This window comes from Onychostoma macrolepis, chromosome 16 (genome assembly GCF_012432095.1).
Source record: "Onychostoma macrolepis isolate SWU-2019 chromosome 16, ASM1243209v1, whole genome shotgun sequence".
In the NCBI taxonomy this organism is placed as follows: Eukaryota; Metazoa; Chordata; class Actinopteri; order Cypriniformes; family Cyprinidae; genus Onychostoma; species Onychostoma macrolepis.
In genome coordinates this window covers 4,521,287-4,542,325 of record NC_081170.1, presented here as the reverse complement: position 1 = coordinate 4,542,325, position 21,039 = coordinate 4,521,287, and the positions used below count along the sequence as shown (strand labels likewise).

At 34.1% G+C, this 21,039-nt stretch overlaps 2 protein-coding genes across 3 annotated transcripts; one reads left to right on the top strand and one right to left on the bottom strand.

Annotated features, from left to right (window-relative positions):
• Positions 1–4,301: 4,301 nt before the first annotated feature.
• Positions 4,302–8,729, bottom strand: LOC131521889 (G-protein-signaling modulator 1). The gene is made up of 5 exons (XM_058747008.1): positions 8,503–8,729; positions 7,689–8,201; positions 6,010–6,166; positions 5,694–5,932; positions 4,302–4,745 (listed from the first exon to the last, which is right to left on the bottom strand). The coding sequence occupies exons 1-5, from the start codon at positions 8,563–8,565 to the stop codon at positions 4,611–4,613; spliced, it is 1,107 nt and encodes a 368-aa protein (XP_058602991.1). The 5' UTR covers positions 8,566–8,729; the 3' UTR covers positions 4,302–4,610.
• A 1,175-nt stretch (positions 8,730–9,904) lies between these two features.
• pbx2 (pre-B-cell leukemia homeobox 2) lies at positions 9,905–20,595 on the top strand. 2 transcript variants are annotated; one of them, XM_058747536.1, is made up of 9 exons: positions 9,905–10,339; positions 10,980–11,053; positions 12,958–13,202; positions 13,894–14,084; positions 15,280–15,415; positions 15,566–15,707; positions 18,308–18,402; positions 18,570–18,620; positions 19,564–20,595. In XM_058747536.1, the coding sequence occupies exons 1-9, from the start codon at positions 10,095–10,097 to the stop codon at positions 19,642–19,644; spliced, it is 1,260 nt and encodes a 419-aa protein (XP_058603519.1). In that variant the 5' UTR covers positions 9,905–10,094; the 3' UTR covers positions 19,645–20,595. The 2 variants fall into 2 exon arrangements, with proteins under 2 accessions (XP_058603519.1, XP_058603520.1); XM_058747537.1 differs by lacking the exon at positions 18,570–18,620 and having other exon boundaries at positions 9,909–10,339.
• Positions 20,596–21,039: the final 444 nt, after the last annotated feature.

Below are 21,039 nucleotides of genomic sequence, written 5' to 3'. Positions count from 1 at the left end.
CGAGTCATATCCAGCAAAAAAAGAACTGAACATGTTAAGTTTTTGTGACAACATGCCCCACTAGCAGGGCGTTGTCACAATGGGATATAATAAAAAGATCAACACATTTCTGATAGATTGATCAGTCCCAGATCAATGGCTGGACTTTTGTTAATTATCATATAACTTTAATATACATTTATTTACAAATCCACATTAAGAGAAACATACATTGTAATTTTTTGATTAAATTGATTAAATGGCATGTTTCTGAAATGTATTCCTATCTATTTCTTTGACAATTCATGTATATATTTTATAGATATTTAATATAATATATATATATATGAATTTATTGTTAATACAATATATAATAATATTTATATTTATTATTTAAAGGGTCATCTATGATGTGACATACAAAGACTTGCACAGACGTTTTGAACGTTCCACGGTTATTGTCCAGCAAAAGTGTTTATTGAAAACATGTGACAACATGCCCTGCTATTGAGATATAATAATAGATATTGAGATTGAGATATAATAATACTAATAAAAATATCAACACATAACAGTAAAAATCCCTTTTTAGTATAGATACTCTTGCTTTTTTTTGTGTATGTTGTATGCTAAAGTCTGATACAGTCTCTGGTGCCGATTTTTTTTTTGCTCTTGTATTTATGCAAAAACTAATGACATTGTTTAGAAGAAATCATATTGAGTCCGTGTTTCCTCATCTCACAAAAATACGGCAATAAATCATAATCACGTTTGGTTCAGGAAACACAGCTGCCGCTGACAGGCTCTGTCAGAAAGCGTGCTCGTGTTCGGGGCCATCTAATCTTCCTGCAACAGATTTCTTTAATTTGAGGAAACATGAAGCAGCTGTAAGAGTCTGCCAGAGCCTCCTCGACCGTGAGCACAACCCGCTCAGTTATTGTGGGTTTCAGAAGATACACTCAGATGAATCGGACTGATGCGGGGGTTTGGGTGAGGCCAGAGCGACTGGACTTTCACAACATGATCTGGATTTAACAGTTTTAGTTCCTTCCTTTTGTGGTGCAGGTTTTTGTTTTATATAATATATACAATAACAAATAAAAATAAATAAATATTGTATCATGGATAATTATTATGTAATTATTTATAATTCATTTATATAATAAGTAATAATAAATAATAATATATTTCTAATATAGCATTATAATATAATTATAATTATAAATTAATATAATGTAATGTAATGTAATATTTTTTCATATATTTTTACCAAGCAAATTCTAGATTAATTATTATATCACAATATTTCTGATATAATAGTTTGAGTGTATTTATATTTATACATTTTTGTTCATATATTTTTACTAAGCAAATTCGTTAAGTGGCATTTTCCTATATATGTATTTATTTTACATTTTTAATGATAAAATAATTTATTAGATATAAAATAAATAATGTGCATTTTATAATTGTTAATTATTATACAATAATATTTAGAATTTTTTTTTGATTGAGCAAATTCATTGTATTTCAGTGTATTTATATGTATATCTTTGACAGTTACTTTATATATATATTATTTATATACATTCATATTTTATCAAGCAAATTCATTAAGTGTGAATAAGTATTTCTCAGGAAGGCGTGAAATCAGCGATAACATTTCTGTAATGCTGTATTGAGTGATCAGCATGCGGGACCGGTTTAATAAAGCAGTTTTAAAGAGCCACATAAATTTGGCACAGATATGGTTGTGCTCGATTATGCTTGTTTCAATGTGGTAATACATGCAGAGCCAGTGACATTTCAAAAGGATAAATAAAACTGTGCATGCTAAACTGAAAACTCATTCTAATGCATTTATAACACCCTACTGACTCTCTCTCCAGCCGGGCGTCACGCAGAGAATCCCGAGCCCTGCGGGACGCAGCGGAGGTCACAGGTGAGCGGAGGGGTCAAAGAGGGTCAAGGAGGCGAGCTCAGGCCTGACGCTCTTATTTACTACAAGACTATATCTTCAGCGCAAACGCTGACTGTGGCTCATAAAGAACGGCTGCTCGTCTCTTATGGAGACTGAATTCAGTCTGAGCTTTCAGAGTTCAGCATTCAGTGGAGGAAATGTGTAACACCTCACTGAAAACATTAACATTCATCAAAAACACATAATATATATGAATATGAAATAATAATATTATACGATATATTATAATGAAACATGGCACTTAATGACTTGGTAAAATATTTATTTGTCTTTTTTTCAATCTATATATTATTATATGTGACCCTGGACCACAAAACCAGTCTTAAGTTGCTGGGGTATATTTGTAGCAATAGCCAAAAATACATTGTATGGGTCAAAATTATAGATTTTTCTTTTATGCCAAAAATCATTAGGATATTAAGTAAAGATCATGTTCTATGAAGATATTTAGTCAATTTCTTACCATAAATGTATCAAAACTTAATTTTTGATTAGTAATATGCATTGCTAAGAACTTTATTTGGACAACTTTAAAGGTGATTTTCTCAATATTTTGCTTTTTTGCACCCTCAGATTCCAGATTTTCAAATAGTTGTATCTCAGCCAAATATTGCCCGATCCTAACAAACCACACATCAATGGAAAGCTTATTTATTCAGCTTTCATAAGATGTATAAATCTCAATTTCGAAAAATTGACACTTAAGACTGGTTTTGTCGTCCAGGGTCATATATATATATATATATATATATGTACTAATTTATTTATATTTATTTACAATTCATCATTAATATATTTTTTACTAAGCAAAGTAATGAAGAATTCTAAAATTAATTTGTATCTATATCTTTGATATTTAATATTTTATTTACATTTATATATAACTGAACTTATTGAAAGCATTACATTTAATGAAAGCATTTCCAAACCTGTGCATATTGACATGCCACCTTTTTTGCAAATATTTTCTGCCTCATGATCATGTAATTGAACACAAATTGCTGGTAATGCGCAGGCAGCGTCATGTTCACAAACCTGATCGCCGCAGGGGAAGCTCGTGTAAAACCAGGCATGAAAAATGCTAATTACCAATGTTAACAGCATAGCTGGTGATTTGTGAATAACACCTGACAAGTATCGTGCTCTCCCTCAATGAAGCGCCTCATTAAGCAGCAGTCCGATGAGAAGGAACATCATGTGTGACCTTCAGCGTGTGTTGAATCCACATGTTTTAGTTTGAAGTCAGAGTCGCGTGTCCCTTCACATCTGCTCACCTCCATCACCAAAGAACAGGGAATTTAATGAGATCTGACTCACAGAAGAAGCCTTCACCTTTTCTCTTTTTTTCTTTTTTTTTGTCTTTGAACACTATATTTATTGATTTTAAGATCTTTTAAAGAAGTTATTTTTTCAGAAATGTTTTGTTTGAAAAATGTGCTTTCTTGAATATCTTTCTTTAAAATAATCCCATTTGTTGTCCTATTTTATTATCTACAGCAATAATCTTTATTATATTTTTTTAAATGTACAAATAGTTTTTGGGCCTGCTGTATTGTATTATAAGTGGACACCATTACTGATCATACACTAAAATAATACGTAATATTATTATAAACTGAGCCCAAAATATATTGCTGATCAAATGTATTTATGATATATTTAAAATATATGATTTTGCAAAATGTATAAAAAATTTAATTTATTAGGCCCATTTGGCAAAAAAAAAAATTTTTTTATATTTTACGAAATATATTGTAAAAACTCAAAATATATTGGTGATAAAATGTATTTATGATATATTTAAAATATATGATTTAACAAATTATATATATATATATATATATATATATATATATATATATATGAAGAGTTCAGATGCAAAAGCCTCTAAGTGCCGTCTGAAATTTTCATCTAAAATGAGCATTTTTATCAGGCTCCTGTGTTTAGGTTCAGTTAATGGCAATGCATAGGTCCTTTTCTATGCAATTAAAGTTAAATAACTAAACATAAATATAGGAGCCTGATAAAATGCTCATTTTAGAAGAAAATTTCAGATGGCACTTAGAGGCTTTTGCATCTGAACTCTTCATATATATATATATATATATATATATATATATATATATATATACATACATATATGTGTGTGTGTGTGTGTGTGTGTATATGCATGTGGTTCCTTTATGATACGCAAGTGAGATTAAAATGCTTAGTCTCTGTCGCCATCTAGTGGCTGAATCTGGGATGTAAGGCAGTGGAACTCGGTTAAATCTTACTACGACTTGAGAAATGTTTCATCTGTGCTCTTGAGTTTACATATCTTCTCATAATAAAAGTAAACTTTATAATTCACATTTAAACATTTATTTCCATTTTATTGCATATACATAAAGAGGCAGAGATCCTTCAAATGACCTTTATCTTTCAAGCAAGAGCTATTCTGTGACTCTCCCACTCATTTTGGAGCTATGAGTTCAAGCGCAGTGAATGTAGCAATGTTGAGAAGTAGTGCAAGTATTCTTATACTGGTAGTCTGATCTTTATAGTTATTTGGACAGGAAAGAGTCTGCCACGATAAACTCACACACACTGTAACAGACCCAGTAAAGCAGGAACCTCCGGTTTGATTCTCAGCTCATCATATCATCTATTAATGAACAGGCTTGAACTCCGTTCTCTGTTCATCCATTCTTCCGCCCTGGACCTTCAGCAACAAAGAAAAGAAATCTTCATCGTCCATCGGTCCTGGAGCTGCACTGCGCTGCTCCTCCAGCCGCCCCTGGGCCTGGCAAAATAAAAAGAAATCCATTAATAATAATAATACTTTTTAAATAATAATTATATAATAAATATAATAATAATAACATTAGCCTTTACCTATTTGACATTACTGATCAGAAATTATTTTACTGATTATAAATGTTTTGTGATTAAAAAGAAGATTTTTAATATATATTATAAATAGTAGTATTAAAAGTTAATACAATAATAATTGTAGAAATCAAAACATTAACCAATTTGACATTACTGGCCATAAATTATTATAATAATTATGAACATTTTGAAATTATTGTTAATAATAATAATAATAATAATACTTTTAATATAATGATATATAATTATAATTATTTTAGAAATCAGAAACATTAGCCTTTGCCAATTTGACATTACTGACCAAAAATGATTATATTGATTATAAACGTTTTGTGATTTAAAAAAAAAATAAAAATGATTTTTTTTATATTATAATAATATTACTATTATTATTAAAAAGTGAACAGAATAATAATTTTAGAAATCAAAAACATTCGCTTTTACCAATTTGACATTACTGACCATACATTGTGATATTAATCATAAACATGTTGCAATTAATAGTAGTAGTAATAATAATAATAATTTTACAAATTAAAAATGTTACATTTAAAAGACCTTTACTGATTTGTTATTACTGACCAGAAATGATGAGTATTAATATATAAGTATATTAATTATGGTCTTTTTGTGCCCATAATAAAAACAAACAAATTACTTTTACTATTTGTCTTTTTGCACATATACATCTGCCTATGTAATATATTTGGAATGGGGTCCCCATTATATTTGGGGCCCTTGGCATCAACAAGTTAGAGAACCTCTGTGTTAAGTGAAGTTAGCAAAAAGCAAAGAAAAGTTTCCTGACACAAAGACACACATGTATGTGTGTATTCCAGCAGTGCTAAACAGCGCTCACTTGTGTGTTGACGATCATGTTGTAAAAGTCCTCTTTGGGTGTTTGCGTGGGAACGGTCCGGGTGACCTCTGGGATCTTCCAGCTGCTCTTCCTCTGTTTGGCTTTGGCCAGCGGAGGTGGGGGGGCAGAGGGAACGTCCTGGAGGTCTGCTCGCTGGTCATCCAGTCGACGACCCTGAGAAATCGCCAACAAATCGAAGAACTCCTCCTTCTGCAGGGACGTCATGGAGGAGAACACCACTGTATGGAAAGACACGGTTCATGAGAGCCCTGCGTGTGATTGCGTGAAGAAATGCGTTCAGATAGTGTCTCTTCACCTCTCTGGCTGTGGCGAGGTGTGCTGGGCTCCGAGTAACATCTCCTGCGGTGCTCCAGACGGAACGAGCAGCGCTGGTCATTGAGCCGCCGGCCCTCTTGTAACGTGAACAACAGCTCACACAAAGCGTCTGGGAAATCTGGAGATATCCTGTGAACCTGAGCACATCATCATATCAAATCCTTTTACCCAAAATGAAAATTCTGTCCTCATTTACTCCCCGTCATGTTGTTCCAAACCTGTATGAGCTTCTTTCATCTGCTGAGCGTAAAAGAAGATATTCTGAAGAATGTTGGTAACCAAACAGTTGCTGGTAGCCATTGACTTCCATAATATTTTTTTTTCCATTTATAGCCTCCGCCAACTGTTTGGTTACCAATATAATTCAAAATGTATTTTCTTTCATGTTCAACAGAAGAAAGAAGCTCATACAGGTTTGAAATGACATAAGGATGAATAAATGGTGACAGAATTTTCATTTTTAGGTGAAATATCCCTTAAATTCGAAAGAGTCCATCCATAATATAGCTTAATTTCCAAAAGTCAGATTGCTTAGAAAAGTAGTGTCCCCTTAACACAATCAGTTCCTGAAGGATAAAATCAAGGCCCTTTTCTTGATGTATATAATTTTTCACTCATTAAGAATATTAAATATATATTAAAAATATTAGAATATTAGAAATATTACAGAAGTGGCGTACACTTTATAATGTTGATTTTAAATGCTTAATAAATAATGGGATGTGTCAGCTTGCAAATTTCAGGACTATACTTTTGTATTTTCGTAAATTCCTTTTAAAAGAAAATTTCCAAATACTTGAAAAATTAAAAATTCTGAAGAAAACAAAAGGCTTTCTAATCCCATGACAACTTAAGTAACGATCAGCCTTCTTTATGTGAAGCTTTTTAAATAATGTTAGTCCATGCCTGTTAGCTTTGAGACTCATTTACAGCACTGGTCAAACTTTTTTTTATTTTTTATTATTATATTAATACTTTTATTCAGCAAGGGTGCACTTTAAAGAAAAAGTGACAGTAAAGGCATGTATAATGTTACATAAAATGTCTATTTTAAATAAATGCTGTCTTTTTTAACTTTCTATTCATCAAAGAATCCTGGGGGGGGGGAAATGCATCACTGTGTCCATAACAATATGAAACAGTACAACTGATTTCAACATTGATAATAATGAGAAATGTTTCTTGAGCAGCAATTCAGCATATTAAAATGCCTTCTGAAGAATCATATTACACTGAAGACTGGATCAATGATACTGATGCTGAAAATAAGCTTTGCGTCACAGGAATAAATTACATTTTTAAAACATATACAGACAGAAAATAACATTACCGCTTTTACTTTATAAAAACATTAAACTCCAACGCCAAACTTTTGAAAAGTAGTCTATATGCTAATATAATAAATAATGAAATAATAAAATATTTATTTATTATAATAAAATGATTCAAATTTCTAGAATTAAAATTTCCTAGCTGTAGCTAACACCTATTGGCTTAAAACCAAAAAACGAGAAGAACTTCAAAGGTCCCGCCCACTTACTGATTCAATAGGAAATACATCAACGCTGGAAAGAAACCTGCACTTGTCAAGCCATTTCATGGTGTCTTCTTAATGCAATTAGGCACACTATTAAATTTAGGATAATTATTAAACGTTACCGTTAGTTTTGCATCGTCAGGGCTGAGTCTGTCTTTGGGCCGCAGTTTTACTTCTGCTTGAGCGCTCGGTTTGTCTTGAGTCTCTGCTTGTAGCATCTTCTCTGGTCCCGCAGCCGTCCCGTCTGGTGATCCCTTGTCTGTTTTCGCAATATTTTCACACCCCGCGTGATCTTCCACCTTCTCTTCTTGTTGACTTTCCAGAGTTACATTCCTCTCCTCATCTATTTCTGCCTGCGTTGCTTCACTTTCACCTTTTCCTACTTGGACATTGTTGTGATCATGTGAACTTCCCTCTGTGGCTTCTCTAATGTCATCTTTTGTGTTTTCATCAGTCGTCCTAACTCTCAGTACGGTCCTTCCTCTCTCTGTGTTGTTTATCACATCCGAAGGTTCATCCCCCTCTTCGAGAATGAGAAGAGGTTCCAACTGCTTGTCCACCGAGGTTTTAACTTTGACCTCTGAGCAGTTCATCGTAGCTTCTTCTGAGCTCTCCGTGGAAGAAAATATGAGAGCCTATAAAAAGTATGAAGTTACAGATCCCTCATTTCCATATATTGAACAAGTTGAGACATTGAGAGACACTGAACAGCCATGCATGTAATCAACATATACTGTCTCTAAAGTATGTTTATCATTTATAACGCCACGTTTTATCTATCAGTCAAAGCGTAGTCTGTGGTAGAACATGACATATGACAACTAATCTTAGATAAAACGTTTTCAGCGCACAACATAGTTGTTATAATATAGTTATAACATGTATCTGTACTTATTTCGACTTAGATAGTGGGTGACATTTTACGGCCCTGCTTACCTTCTCAACCTTAGACGAGTTAAAATGAGGTCCTCTCAGCGGAATGTCAAGTAAAGCCCACATTCATCTCACCTCCGTGTACGAACATGTATTAACTCCCACATATCTCTGCTAAACTGTGAGTGTTTCTCACAAACGAATCTGAAAAGAGCTAAAAGCTGACACGATGCATCGACAACTTCACTGCTTCACAGTCTGCTTGCTCTGTCTCTTCCTGTTCCTCTCTTATGGCCCTGATCCACCCCTATTTATTTGGCCCGTTTCAGTTTAACTAGTGGAATAGGTTCACATATAGAAATGCACTATAGAAGTGCATGATGCAGTCTGCTCCCTTTAAACCCACTTTTATTCAAATGCTAAACTATTTTATAATCATACGTATGGGAAAATGTGTGCTGCTGACGCTCAAAAGCTCTGAAAGTGTTGCATGTTGAAACTGGCGGCCTGTTTGTTTAACACAGTCTGTGGTTTTGCAGATTTCCTGTTGACTACCATCAAAAGGAGAAGTTAGACTTGGTGATATAGCGTAAGACTTGAGCATAGAGGAGAAGACGATTGAGTGTCTAGAATTTAAAATAAGATACTTGACATTCATGTGCCATTTAGCACCAAGAAACATGTCCTGTTTCTTCCCCTGTTGATTACACTGAAGACCTAAAGCCTCCAGGCCGTGACATGATGACATGTAAACTATGCACTTGCAGAAAGGAATTTTGTATATGTTGAGCAACCCAGTACATGCAAGAATATCACATTTCATAATTTAGAAGTAAAACTGTGCCTTAATAAAAGAGTGAATATCATGAAAATGGTCAAGAAGATGACCAAAGTTCACATTTCACCCTTGAAGCAAACAAACAAACTTTCCCAGGAAAAGCAAGAGCTGATAAAATGTAAAAACTGTAACTTGAATGCAATGTAAGTCGCTTCGGATAAAAGCGTCTGCTAAATGCATAAATGTAAGTAAATGTAAATGAATGAATGAATGAATAAATAAATAAGAAAACAAATAAACTTATTTTAAGATTATTTTATTTATATTATCTTAATTATAATTAAGCCAGTTTCTACCATTTCCATCTAAATCATCTGGATGTTTTACTTTTTTGAATACGTTTTTAATTCCACTTTCAATTCAAATGTTTTTTTTCTTCTTCTTTAAATTGGCATAAATTAAAGCATAATCACGTTTACATTTCCTTTTAATTAATTTTGCTATGAAATGCAATCTGAACATGTTCCTGACCTGTTTTGTGAGATTTATTCACAAAAACCCTGAACTTCTCCATATTTGTGCATTTAGGCTACATTTTCCTTGGAAGTATGTTTCCATATGTTTCATGGACTCGGTTAGATGAGGCGTCATTTAATTTCACCTCTGTGTGTTTTCATACTGTTTTGACCCATGCAATAGGACTGCGTGGTCACAATGTACTCATATCTTGACTTTGCATTTGCAGAACGTCTATTTCCATGCAAGGGCACGTTTTTTATGTGTCAATCGCTAGGGGACTCCAGAGTGGTGATGCATGGACACACACTCACTCACAGTCTGACACACTCAGCTAGATTAATGTAGCCTACTGCTCAGGATGTTGCAGCCGCAGCAACCCATCACAGGCAACGGGCCCAGCGCAAGCCGCGGTCTCGGGTTGAACATCCACCCGGGAATGCATCCCCTTAACCCGGTGCACCCGCCTTCTCAACACCGCCCCGATGGAGACCCAGCGGGCCTCGAAGGCACCGAAAATGGACACGACAACCGCCGAGACATTGGAGATATCCTGCAACAGATCATGACGATTACCGACCAAAGTTTAGACGAAGCTCAAGCAAAGTGAGTTAGTTAAAATTATTTCTTTGAAAACTTACAAGTTTAGCATTGAGCTAACGATCGCGTGAGACAAGGGTATGCTAAAACATAGTGTAATCTATTATCTAACCTTTTTAATGACATAATTTAGTCTTTAATCTGCTTAAATACACTTTTATTTGATTTAACAAGGCCTAAAATGTCAAATGTTATCACTGTTAAAACAATTATTAGAATGTGTGCTGAAGTTCACGGACTTAGCTGCTATTGTTTACGTTTTTCTTGACTTCAAACAAACTCTTTTTCTTAAATTTTGCAATATATACGTTGCAAAATAACAATTCGCTATTAGATGTACGCAAATCTATTTATTTTTTATTTATCTTATTACAGGAGTAACTTTATTTTTATTCATTTTACAATAACACAAATCACTGCCTGAAGCTAAGGTGAAAGGCTAATGTGTCATGAGAATCGAAATGGGTAATAAGGTTTGAATATAGTAAAAAAAAAAAGTATATATAAAGGGAGGTTGTGACATATTATATTTTCAACAGCAACGCGATTTTAGGCTTTATATATTTAACGCGAGTCTTGCTGTCACTGTTACATCGGTAGCATGCTAATGTTAGCTAACTGACTTTTGTTTGTTATTTTGTGACAGAAAACACGCTTTAAACTGTCATCGGATGAAACCGGCTTTATTCAGCGTCCTGTGCGAAATTAAAGAGAAAACTGGTGAGTAATGGACATGCATTTTGTTTTGTAAGTGGTAAATAGCATAACTGCAACTTTATAATTGGTTTAAAAGTTGGCATTGGAGTCGGCACAGGCGCCATGTTCTGCAAGAACAAAGCCAGAGAGTGTACACATCATAAAAATACAATAATTGTAAAATTTCATTTATGTTTTATTCTAGTTCATAAATCTATTCTCAAACCCTGGAGTTTGCATGAAGTTTTGCATGATTTGAATGTTAAAATTGTTGTTTTTTACTCAACAATAGCATAAAGATTATGGGGTTGACCAGGTTTGCAGCTTTTAAAAATTGAAGTTGCTCTTTAATAATAATAGCTATCTTATACCAAAAAAAACAGTCTCAGACCGTGTTATTTGCATGTTATTCTAAATTAGTTGCATGCATTAAAATGTTTTAAACAGCACAATTAGCACACCAATAACAAATGGTTTCTGGTTTGTCTAAAGACCACATTTGCAGTTCCTGAGTACCAAATGAAAATGTTTCTCAGCACTATTTTAGCGATATTATCTCAAACCCTATTTTTTGCATGTGATACCACATTTGCATGCATTAGAATATCAGTACAACAATAAAGTCGTAATTGGTCCAGTATATCAAAACAAACCTTTTTATTTGCATGCAGCATCCTATTATTTGCAGGCAAGAATTGAACTATTAATAATTGCGCAAAAAACATTGGTTTGTATGAAAAGTTTAGGAAGTCCCATAAGAGGACTGAAATGTTTACTGTGATGGTTAGTAATTAAATGGCGTTGTGCCTAATGGAGTCTTTTAATTTCCGTGGTTTGGCACGCTCCCTTACAGCCTGTGGTATTGCATGCTGTGTGCCATTAATCATACAGTACTGCCTGTGCGGTTCACTGTTTATTGCACAGTGCTGTCTTGAAACATTTTGTAAAGTATATAACTAAAAATAAAATCTCTCCTATTCAGACTATGTGTTATAGAATAAAGCAGTACTTGGGTGGCTGCAATGTTAAGTAGTGATGACACAGGAACTGTCAAAATGAGTCATCCTGCTTAATGTTTTGCCCTTGACTGAAGCACTTAACCTTGTGTTGCTCCAGGGAATAAATTGAAATGAATTCAAATTCATATTTATCTTGTAGATCATTGACTGCCATTACAGTATCAAAAATATTAGATTGTACTATTTTTACTCCTCTGAGAAAATTGATATAGTGTTGACACCCTTGAAAAGGGTTTTAAATAAGTTAACCCAAATGTAGTTTTAAGAAAAATCGGTCTTGAATATCTTATTTACTCTCTGCTTTAAAGTTTAATAACTCAAAAATAGTTTACAGCATGAACATTGACGAATAATTTGGTATTGCCTTCAAATAAACAGTCATTACAGTACAGTTTGTATAATTATATATTTTTATTATATATCTGTTAATGTGTTTTATTGTTATGCATACTATTCACATGCAGAATTTCTTACATTTGAAGTGCTAATACCAGTGTTGTACAATTAGGCATCTGCATTATTAAAAGTAAACATAATATGGTGAATATTAAAGGGGTCATTTTTATTTTTGAATCATGAATCATGAATTCCTAGAGGAAAAGGGCTGTGGTGAAAAACAAACAAACATGGAAACGCTTCATTGCCCATAATGCACTGGGTTTGATCAGACTACACTTGAGCAGGGATACAAAAATGTGAAAGTACAATTTGTAGATTTCATAAAAGTTGTAAAACTTGTAATACGGCAGACCTTTGCTGACAAATAAATATATTTTAATTTTTTTTTTTTACACATAAAAACAATACACAATGTTCATTTACTTATACTACCGACATTGCAACAATACAAAGCTGCTTGAAAATCAGTGAATGGATGAATCCTTTAATGAATAAATTTCTTATTTGCAGGTCTTTCCATGAGAAATGCTCAGGAGGAGGAGCCTCCAGACCCACAGCTCGTGCGATTGGACAACATGCTGCTGGCCGAAGGTGTGGCCGGTCCAGAGAAGGGAGGCGGAGCTGCCGCCGCGGTCTCTGCCGCAACCAGCTCTGGCGGGATGTCACCTGACAGCTCACTGGAGCACTCCGACTATAAAAGCAAGTTGAGCCAAATTCGGAACATTTACCACACAGAGCTGGAAAAATACGAGCAGGTACATAACGCTGTCATTGTGCTGGGTAGCCATGCCCACAGCGAAATCTTATTGGTCCAGATTCCTGCATCACAATAATAGAGTGCAGCAGTGCACGCCCACTTTTATTTAGCAGCTTGCTTTCTGGAAGTATTTTTCTCATTCATTTTTTCACAAAAGATTAATGAGTTAAAAAAGTGAACTAATCAACCAGCTGTGAGGCTTTGATTTTAAGCAAAAAGTATTTGAAAATTGGACAAAAGACAAGATTAACAACTTAAAGAAACTATATATTAATTTTATTGCAAAATAAGGATATTATGCATACAAATATTTAAGTAGTTTGAGATCATGGGAAGACTGATTTTTCTGCAGAATCATGGATAATCATGTTTTTCATCAGGAATTCCACTTTTGAACACGATTATATAAAAAAATACATTGATCAATCAACGAAAGCACATACCATTGATTAATAATCTCAATAAGTTATTGTTCAAAATCAGTTGTTCTATGGAGAAAATGAATGAGATTCTTTCTTCTGGAACCTGACTGTTGCACTCTATTGAGCTTGAAATACATCTTGATCTGTTGTTTGCACTGCATTTATCTTTGAGTGAGGACAAAAATGTATGTCTGTCACAGGAAGACACAGGTTCTGAGTGTCCTCAGACAGAAAGGTGCTGCTTTCTAACCTCATTGCTGTTTCCAGGCCTGCAGTGAGTTCACAACCCATGTTATGAACCTGCTGAGGGAGCAGTCTCGCACTCGGCCTGTGTCTCCGCGTGAGATCGAGCGCATGGTGGCCATCATCCACCGCAAGTTTAGCTCCATTCAGACGCAGCTCAAACAGAGCACCTGTGAAGCGGTCATGATACTGCGCTCACGCTTTCTGGATGCCAGGTGGGATTAAAAGGCATTTTGTGATATTACATCTTTCCTTTTGTGCTTTTTTGTTTTCCAATACAAATATCTAAACATAATTAGGATGCATTTACTCAAGAAGTCTTGAAAGGCTGAACAAATTTACATAGATGCAAACTCCTCACCTTTCAGTGACAACTCACTTTTTTGAGATCAAAATAGGTCACCTATGAGATTTGCTTAGATCCAACAAGAAAGTTTTTTTGTGAGGGTGGGGTACTTGTGATCTTACAAGTGTAAATAAATAACGGGGGCTGGTTGCAGACTGATCATAACTTTTTAAATTCAGTTATGAAAAGGTAGATTGGTCTTATTTGTATTGGAAAAGTAAGAATGATAACCACTTGGCAACTGCTAGTAAGTTTTATATAGTCTTTTTTTCTTTACTCTTTACTTCAAAAACTGAAATATTTTATGTATTTGAGGTCTGAGATGTGGTAACAGTGAAGAGAGATGGCAAACATTTTGCATTTTAGGTCAGCATTGCCGGCTAAATCAGCCAAAATTGTCTTAAATAGCATAGCACTTCATCTTTTATAACTAGGGATTTTGACCAAATATATTAAATCTTGATTTTTGTCAAATTGTTTTTTTTGTGTGAAAAATTACAGTTTTGGACATAAGGAATAATAAAAAATATTTTAAAAAATACGTTAAAGTAACTAAAAATGAGCATGTAAAACAAATATCTTTAAAAGAAATTCCACGTAGAGCATGCCCCCGATTCACGCAATGTTTCTCACCCCTTACCTGTTTGCATCTCTGAATTTAAGTGAGTTCATGCTTAAAACAAGAACAAATAGCTGTCAATGGGAATGAAAACTTGTTTTTCCCTTTGAATTAAATAGATTTTTCTGAGCCCATCGGCATATATTTGATCGTGTTTTAGTCATAAACTCAGTTCATTTTGATCAGTTTCACAGAAAACAAGACTTCTTATCTTATGTCATTTTTCTTCTCAAATAAATGTACCTTGATTTAAGAATCTTTAAACATTTGACAGAACATACATATTGTGTTCCCTACAAGTTACTCCTTCATTTTTCTTTACTTGGTCTTTAAAAGTCTCACATTTATCTGCATAAAACCTGCAGAAACCCTGTTTGTTCTTCATGCAGATGTTGATTTCAGATTAAAATATTTTTTTGACTATGGCATTTTCTTGCTTTGTCAGGCGTAAACGGCGTAATTTTAGTAAACAGGCCACAGAGGTCCTGAACGAGTATTTCTATTCACATCTCTCGAACCCTTACCCGAGCGAGGAGGCCAAAGAAGAGCTGGCCAAGCAGTGCGGTATCACTATGTCTCAGGTACGAGCTCCTCTACCAGATCTATTTTTCTCTATTTAATAGGCTTGTTTTCTTTTGAGCGTTTGAAAGGAGCCTGGCTCTCAGTCCACTACGGGAGTGTCCAGTCATCAGAGATGGATCAGTTTCATTTTGGCTCTGAAATCGTGACAGGTGTCCAACTGGTTTGGTAACAAGAGGATTCGCTATAAGAAGAACATTGGAAAGTTCCAGGAAGAGGCTAATCTGTATGCCATGAAGACGGCCTTAGGGGCGACACAGAGCGAGGAATCACCCCACACTCCAAACTCTACTGGTTAGTTCAAGTCTTTAGCTCTAACAGGGCATTTTCACACTAGTTTTTGAGATTTGAAATAGTCCTGAGTAGGGGTGTGCGATTATATATTGTTGTTTAAACGATGTGCGATTTGACATTATCAAGTATTTTGAAAAAAACATTCAAAACACATACAGAGTGCACGCATTCATTACGTCAAGTCTAGACTAGTGCGCGTGCGTAGAGTGTGTTCTTTCACTACATTTAGAATGAACACAAAATTAAAGACATGGGGGCAGAAAATGTATATAGGCTATTTTGTACCACTTCATATAGCCTAGTTAATCAATTTCACACAAAAAATAACGCTCCAAAAAATGACCATGATTACAAATGTAAAATTGATTTTTTACAACAGTTCAATAAACAAGAGGTTAATTAAGAGACTTATGTTTTAGACACCATATTTCCTATTTCTGCTTTATTTCTACAACAAAAATCACTCCAAACACAGCCACAGCACTGTTTTGTGTCTCTGAGCAACGTGACGGTGTTTCGTTCCTGAATGAATTAAATGATTCTGTTCGATCGCTGTGACTCACTTATTAACAGTGACTTGCTGCCACCTCCTGGCGATTCTAATTTGACATTCAAAGTATCTTTTATTATTTAAATAATTTCAAATATCAGTATTTAACGTTTTGTGTTTAATATATCAAAACATGATTTATGCATTTGTAATTGCAGGTTAAATGCATTCATGTCTTGCATTAAACAGTGTGTAAATGCATCTAAATGCCACTTCAGATGCAGCTTCTGTGTTTTCTCTGCATTGCAAAGATGAATTTTGTTGATACTGATTTCATTTGCTTGGTAACTGCCCAAAAGTCTTATTATTCTAATTCACTGATAAAATGTAAGAATTCGCTCTCAAAAGATAATGGACAATTTTTGAAAAAATGGCTTTATAAAGGTAAAAATGCCCATAAAATGTAAAAATCAGTTTAAATGTATTGGAAAAGATTAATTTCTATCACTGCTGTGAACTGACCACCACACAGAATATAAAAAACTTTAGGAGTCAGCTGTCCACGACAGTCAGCACAATAACATACAACAAAATATCATCTAATTATCATTATCGATAAAATCCCAGAAAATATCGAGATATTATTTTTTGTCAATATCGCACACCCCTAGTCCTGAGCGATATATTTAATACATATTAAGAAACAGCAACATTTACCTACATGTAGCTTACTGCAGCAGAGATATTGAAGTATTTCATTTGATTCATTGAGATGAATCATTGATATTTATACAATGAACAATATAATACAATGTTCTTAATATATTACTGTTCAAAAGTTTAGGGTCTGTACACAATTGTAACTTTGTAAATCTCTAATGCTAACCAAAGCTGCATTTATGTGATCAAAAAATACTGAAAAACTGATATGTTATTACAATTTAAAATAACTGCTTTCTATTTGAATATATTTAAAAATGTAATATATTCCTGTGATGCAAAGTTGAATTTTCAGCATCATTACTGCAGTCTTCAGTGTCACATGATCCTTCAGAAATCATTCTCATATGCTGTTTTGCTGCTCAAGCTTTTTTTCAGAATTCTTTGATGAATTGAGTCTAGCGTTTATTTAAAAGATAAATCTTTTCTATGATTATAAATGTCTTTACTGTCACTTTTGATCAATTTATTGCATCCTCGCGTCAAACTTTTGAACAGTAGTGTGTGTATATAACAATATAATATGTATTTCTAAAATTAAAATAACCTCTTCGTTTGTTTTGCTCCATTTGATTGATGTGTGTGCATGATGAACAAAGACCACAATGTTTAATCACTTTCTGTTAGGGTCTATTGTTAATTGCATAATGCATAATTGAAACTATAACAGTAAAATGTATGTACCGTATTGTCGTCTTATATTCGGGGTCTAGACTTTGACATGTCAGTAATACACCCACAACAACAGGTGGGGCCAAAAACGCATAAAACGAGTGTGCCATGAAATATGTAATGTAATGTGTGTTGTAAAGTCGTGACTGTCATGTTAGCCTGATGGGACCAAACTTCCTCTGTAAGTGATTTTAAATATAAGACTATACCCACATTTGAAGACTAAAATAAGATTTCACTTCTACTGATAATACAATTTTGGTTGGCTACTATGAGATTGATAGCCTAAATGTTATATAATTCAGATGGGCTACCTGTTATTTCAATGGTATATCAAAAAGTGTATATTTTTCAATGTCATTGTTGGTACATTTTACCAGTATTTACCATACTTTCAAAACAAAAATTAAAATAGGAAAAATATGCAATTTGAAAATAATTTAAGAAAAAAATGTGTTTTACAGAGAGAAAAATAAACAAAAAAACAAGATTTGGTTTTCAAAAAGCCTTTTTCCAAAAGGTACATCTGGAAAAAGGGGGGTTGTCTTATATTCGGGACAATACGGTATATGTTTGCTCTTTATACTGCTGGTATCACAGTGCAAAATCCTTCTTAATAATTAAATTCATTCAAATTGATATAAACTTGTAGTACTAGTAAAAGGCATTTGAAAGGTTTTTCATACATGACTGAGTCTCGTACCCCTCATTCTTCCAGGCTCAGGATCGTTCTCGCTGTCAGGGTCAGCTGACTGCTTCCTAGGAGTTCCACCAATGAATGGAGAGCAGCCACCCTATCACATGGGGGCTCAGGTACCACTCTCCCGAACTCAGTCATCATTCCTGCGGCCCGCTGCATGTCATCATCTCTGTGCATGTGTTTGGATCTCACTGCTTCAGAGAGGGAACGATGTGGTTTTGTGTGTTTGCTTTGCCGTGCAGCTCTGCCTAAATGTCCTTTTCCTCTCTCTCTCTGGTAGGACGCTCAATCACGCTTCTCAGAAAGACTCTATAGTACCAGAGAGAGCCGGGTGAGGAGCTCATCGCATGCATGCTCGTGTCTGCCGTCTATCAGTCTTGCTTTTAAAGTGACTTCACTGTGATCTTTACTCAGCTATGCTGCTTTGCAAGGATTCATATGCTCTGTTGATTATAATTAAGGCCTATTCATATCAAGAGTGACGTGTGAAGTGGCACATGAATTTTTTATGAGAAACAAAAGTGAATAGCACATACGTGGTCTTACATTATTATCGAGAATGATAATGTAATCATTATTACAACATTATTTGTTATTAATAAAAATAGTAGTAATAAAAAGTGCTGTATAAATGTTTAAATTATTATTGTTATAAAATGTGTATTGTTGTTAAAAATGTAAATTATCTCACAATTAAATCAGATTATTATCAGATTTCACCTGCTTTAAATAAGTGTAAAATAGCAATATATTGATATACTGATAATATATTAGTAGTCTAGTATAAATGTTAAAATGATGATTATTATTATTATCTAACAGTATATTTCACTTGCATTAAATAGGAATATATCTTGATATAATGATAATAGTGTTCTTTTGTTAGTAATAAAAATTGATCATTTTACAAAATAGCTTTTGCTTATTAAAAGAAGAAAGCATTGCATTTACGATATGGCTTCTGCAGTGAAATCACTAAAAATGTCAATATAAAAGGTGAATGCTTCTGCGTAACTTTAAGTACAATGTGAACAACATGGCAAAATCCCCTACATGCATCAAAATGTGTGAATTTTCTCCCTCGTGTTGATCTCAACTATAACTTTAAGCCGGTTCATTGTAAATAACATCTTCAGCATAATAAGTAGTAGGTTTTTTCACTCACTGTGAATAGGCCTTAAATTCTGGCATGTATGCTATTGTTTTGTTTAGAGATTTCTGTACAGGACGACTTCTATTTTTCTGGTTTTAACAGCAGTTTTCTGTGTCTGCAGACTAATGGGAACTGGCAGGAGCAGAACACGCCACCCTCCGCCACTTCACCCGGCAGCGATCACTCCGACAACTCGGACTGATGAGCTCCTTCCGCTGGCGTCCCGCTCAGATACCGGAGGACACACGGAATGACGAAAGAATGATGGTCACTCTTCTACCCAAATGCAGTTTTAGTTTTTCGCATTTATTTTGTTTTTAGAAGCTCATTATCAGACTTTACATTGAGCCTCATTCATGACACACGAGCAGAGATTTTCCATGTAAACCATTCATAAAGCTGTTCTTATGACAATTGTCGTATTCCATTCAATACGGTAATTTACGTAAGAATGGGCCTCATTCATGAAGCATGAAATAAATTGATCGTAAAATCGTTATTTTTTGCGTTCAGTTTAGTGAGAGCAGAACAGTTTTCTGTCATAATATCTCACACATACATATTTTATGTGTGTGTGTGTAAAGCTAATTTACATACAATTTTGTTACAATTTATACATTTGTTGAGCTTTTGTTTCATGAATAAGGCCCTTTTCTCCGTTCGGACGAATGAGTGTGTTTGTGTGAGAGAGAAGAGTTGGATGAGTTCATGGCATTTAGTTGCCGTCTTGTATTTTATTTTAGTTTTATTTTCACTTTTCCACTACATTACAACTTCCACTATTTGTTACTGCAATATCTGGGTGTTGAAAGGGGAACTTTTTAAACTGCATTAAGACTGCTTTCATTATAGTTATTATATTATTGTTATCACTGCTCTATATTGTTTATTCAAAGCTCAGATAGAATTGGCTTGGGTGAAGGGGGCAATAGAGAAAAATCCAAAGATTGTTTGTTTGTTTTTTCGTGTGTGTGTGTGTGTGCGTTTCTCTTTTTTACTGGGTTTGTGTATGTATCAGTTATATGAATGAGGTGTGTTTGCTGTCTTTATTTACCGTTTGAATGAGTATATCAACAGTGCTGTCTTTTCTCTGTACAGTGAAACACCTGTATTCTCTACCTCTTTTACAATAAAGACTGTCTGTGTACACATTCATCATTGTGCTCAAATATTGTATTTTTTCAAGCAAATGATCAGTTTTACCTTTATTTTTAACACTGAAAAATGTACACTTAACATAATATGGCACTTGCAGCCCATTTTACTTTAGTAATCTGATTAATTTCCCAGTAAAATGTTATTTGTTAATATTTCGCTGGACAATATTTCAGTCAAATCAGACTATGGAAGTAACATCTCACAAAAGCGAGAAAATTTGGTTACCGACACCATTGTGAAAAATACACCGGAATCTGGATGTTTCTTGAATCTTCATCTCATGTGAGTGTACATCTTTTAAAATATATTTACTATACTTTTTTTGTTTGTTTGTATAAAACATAAATGAACATTTGAAACCCTCCTCAACTAAAATGGAGAGCAGATTAGACGGCAAGAAAATGCAATTCAACGCAATAATATTAGTGCTGTCAAGCGA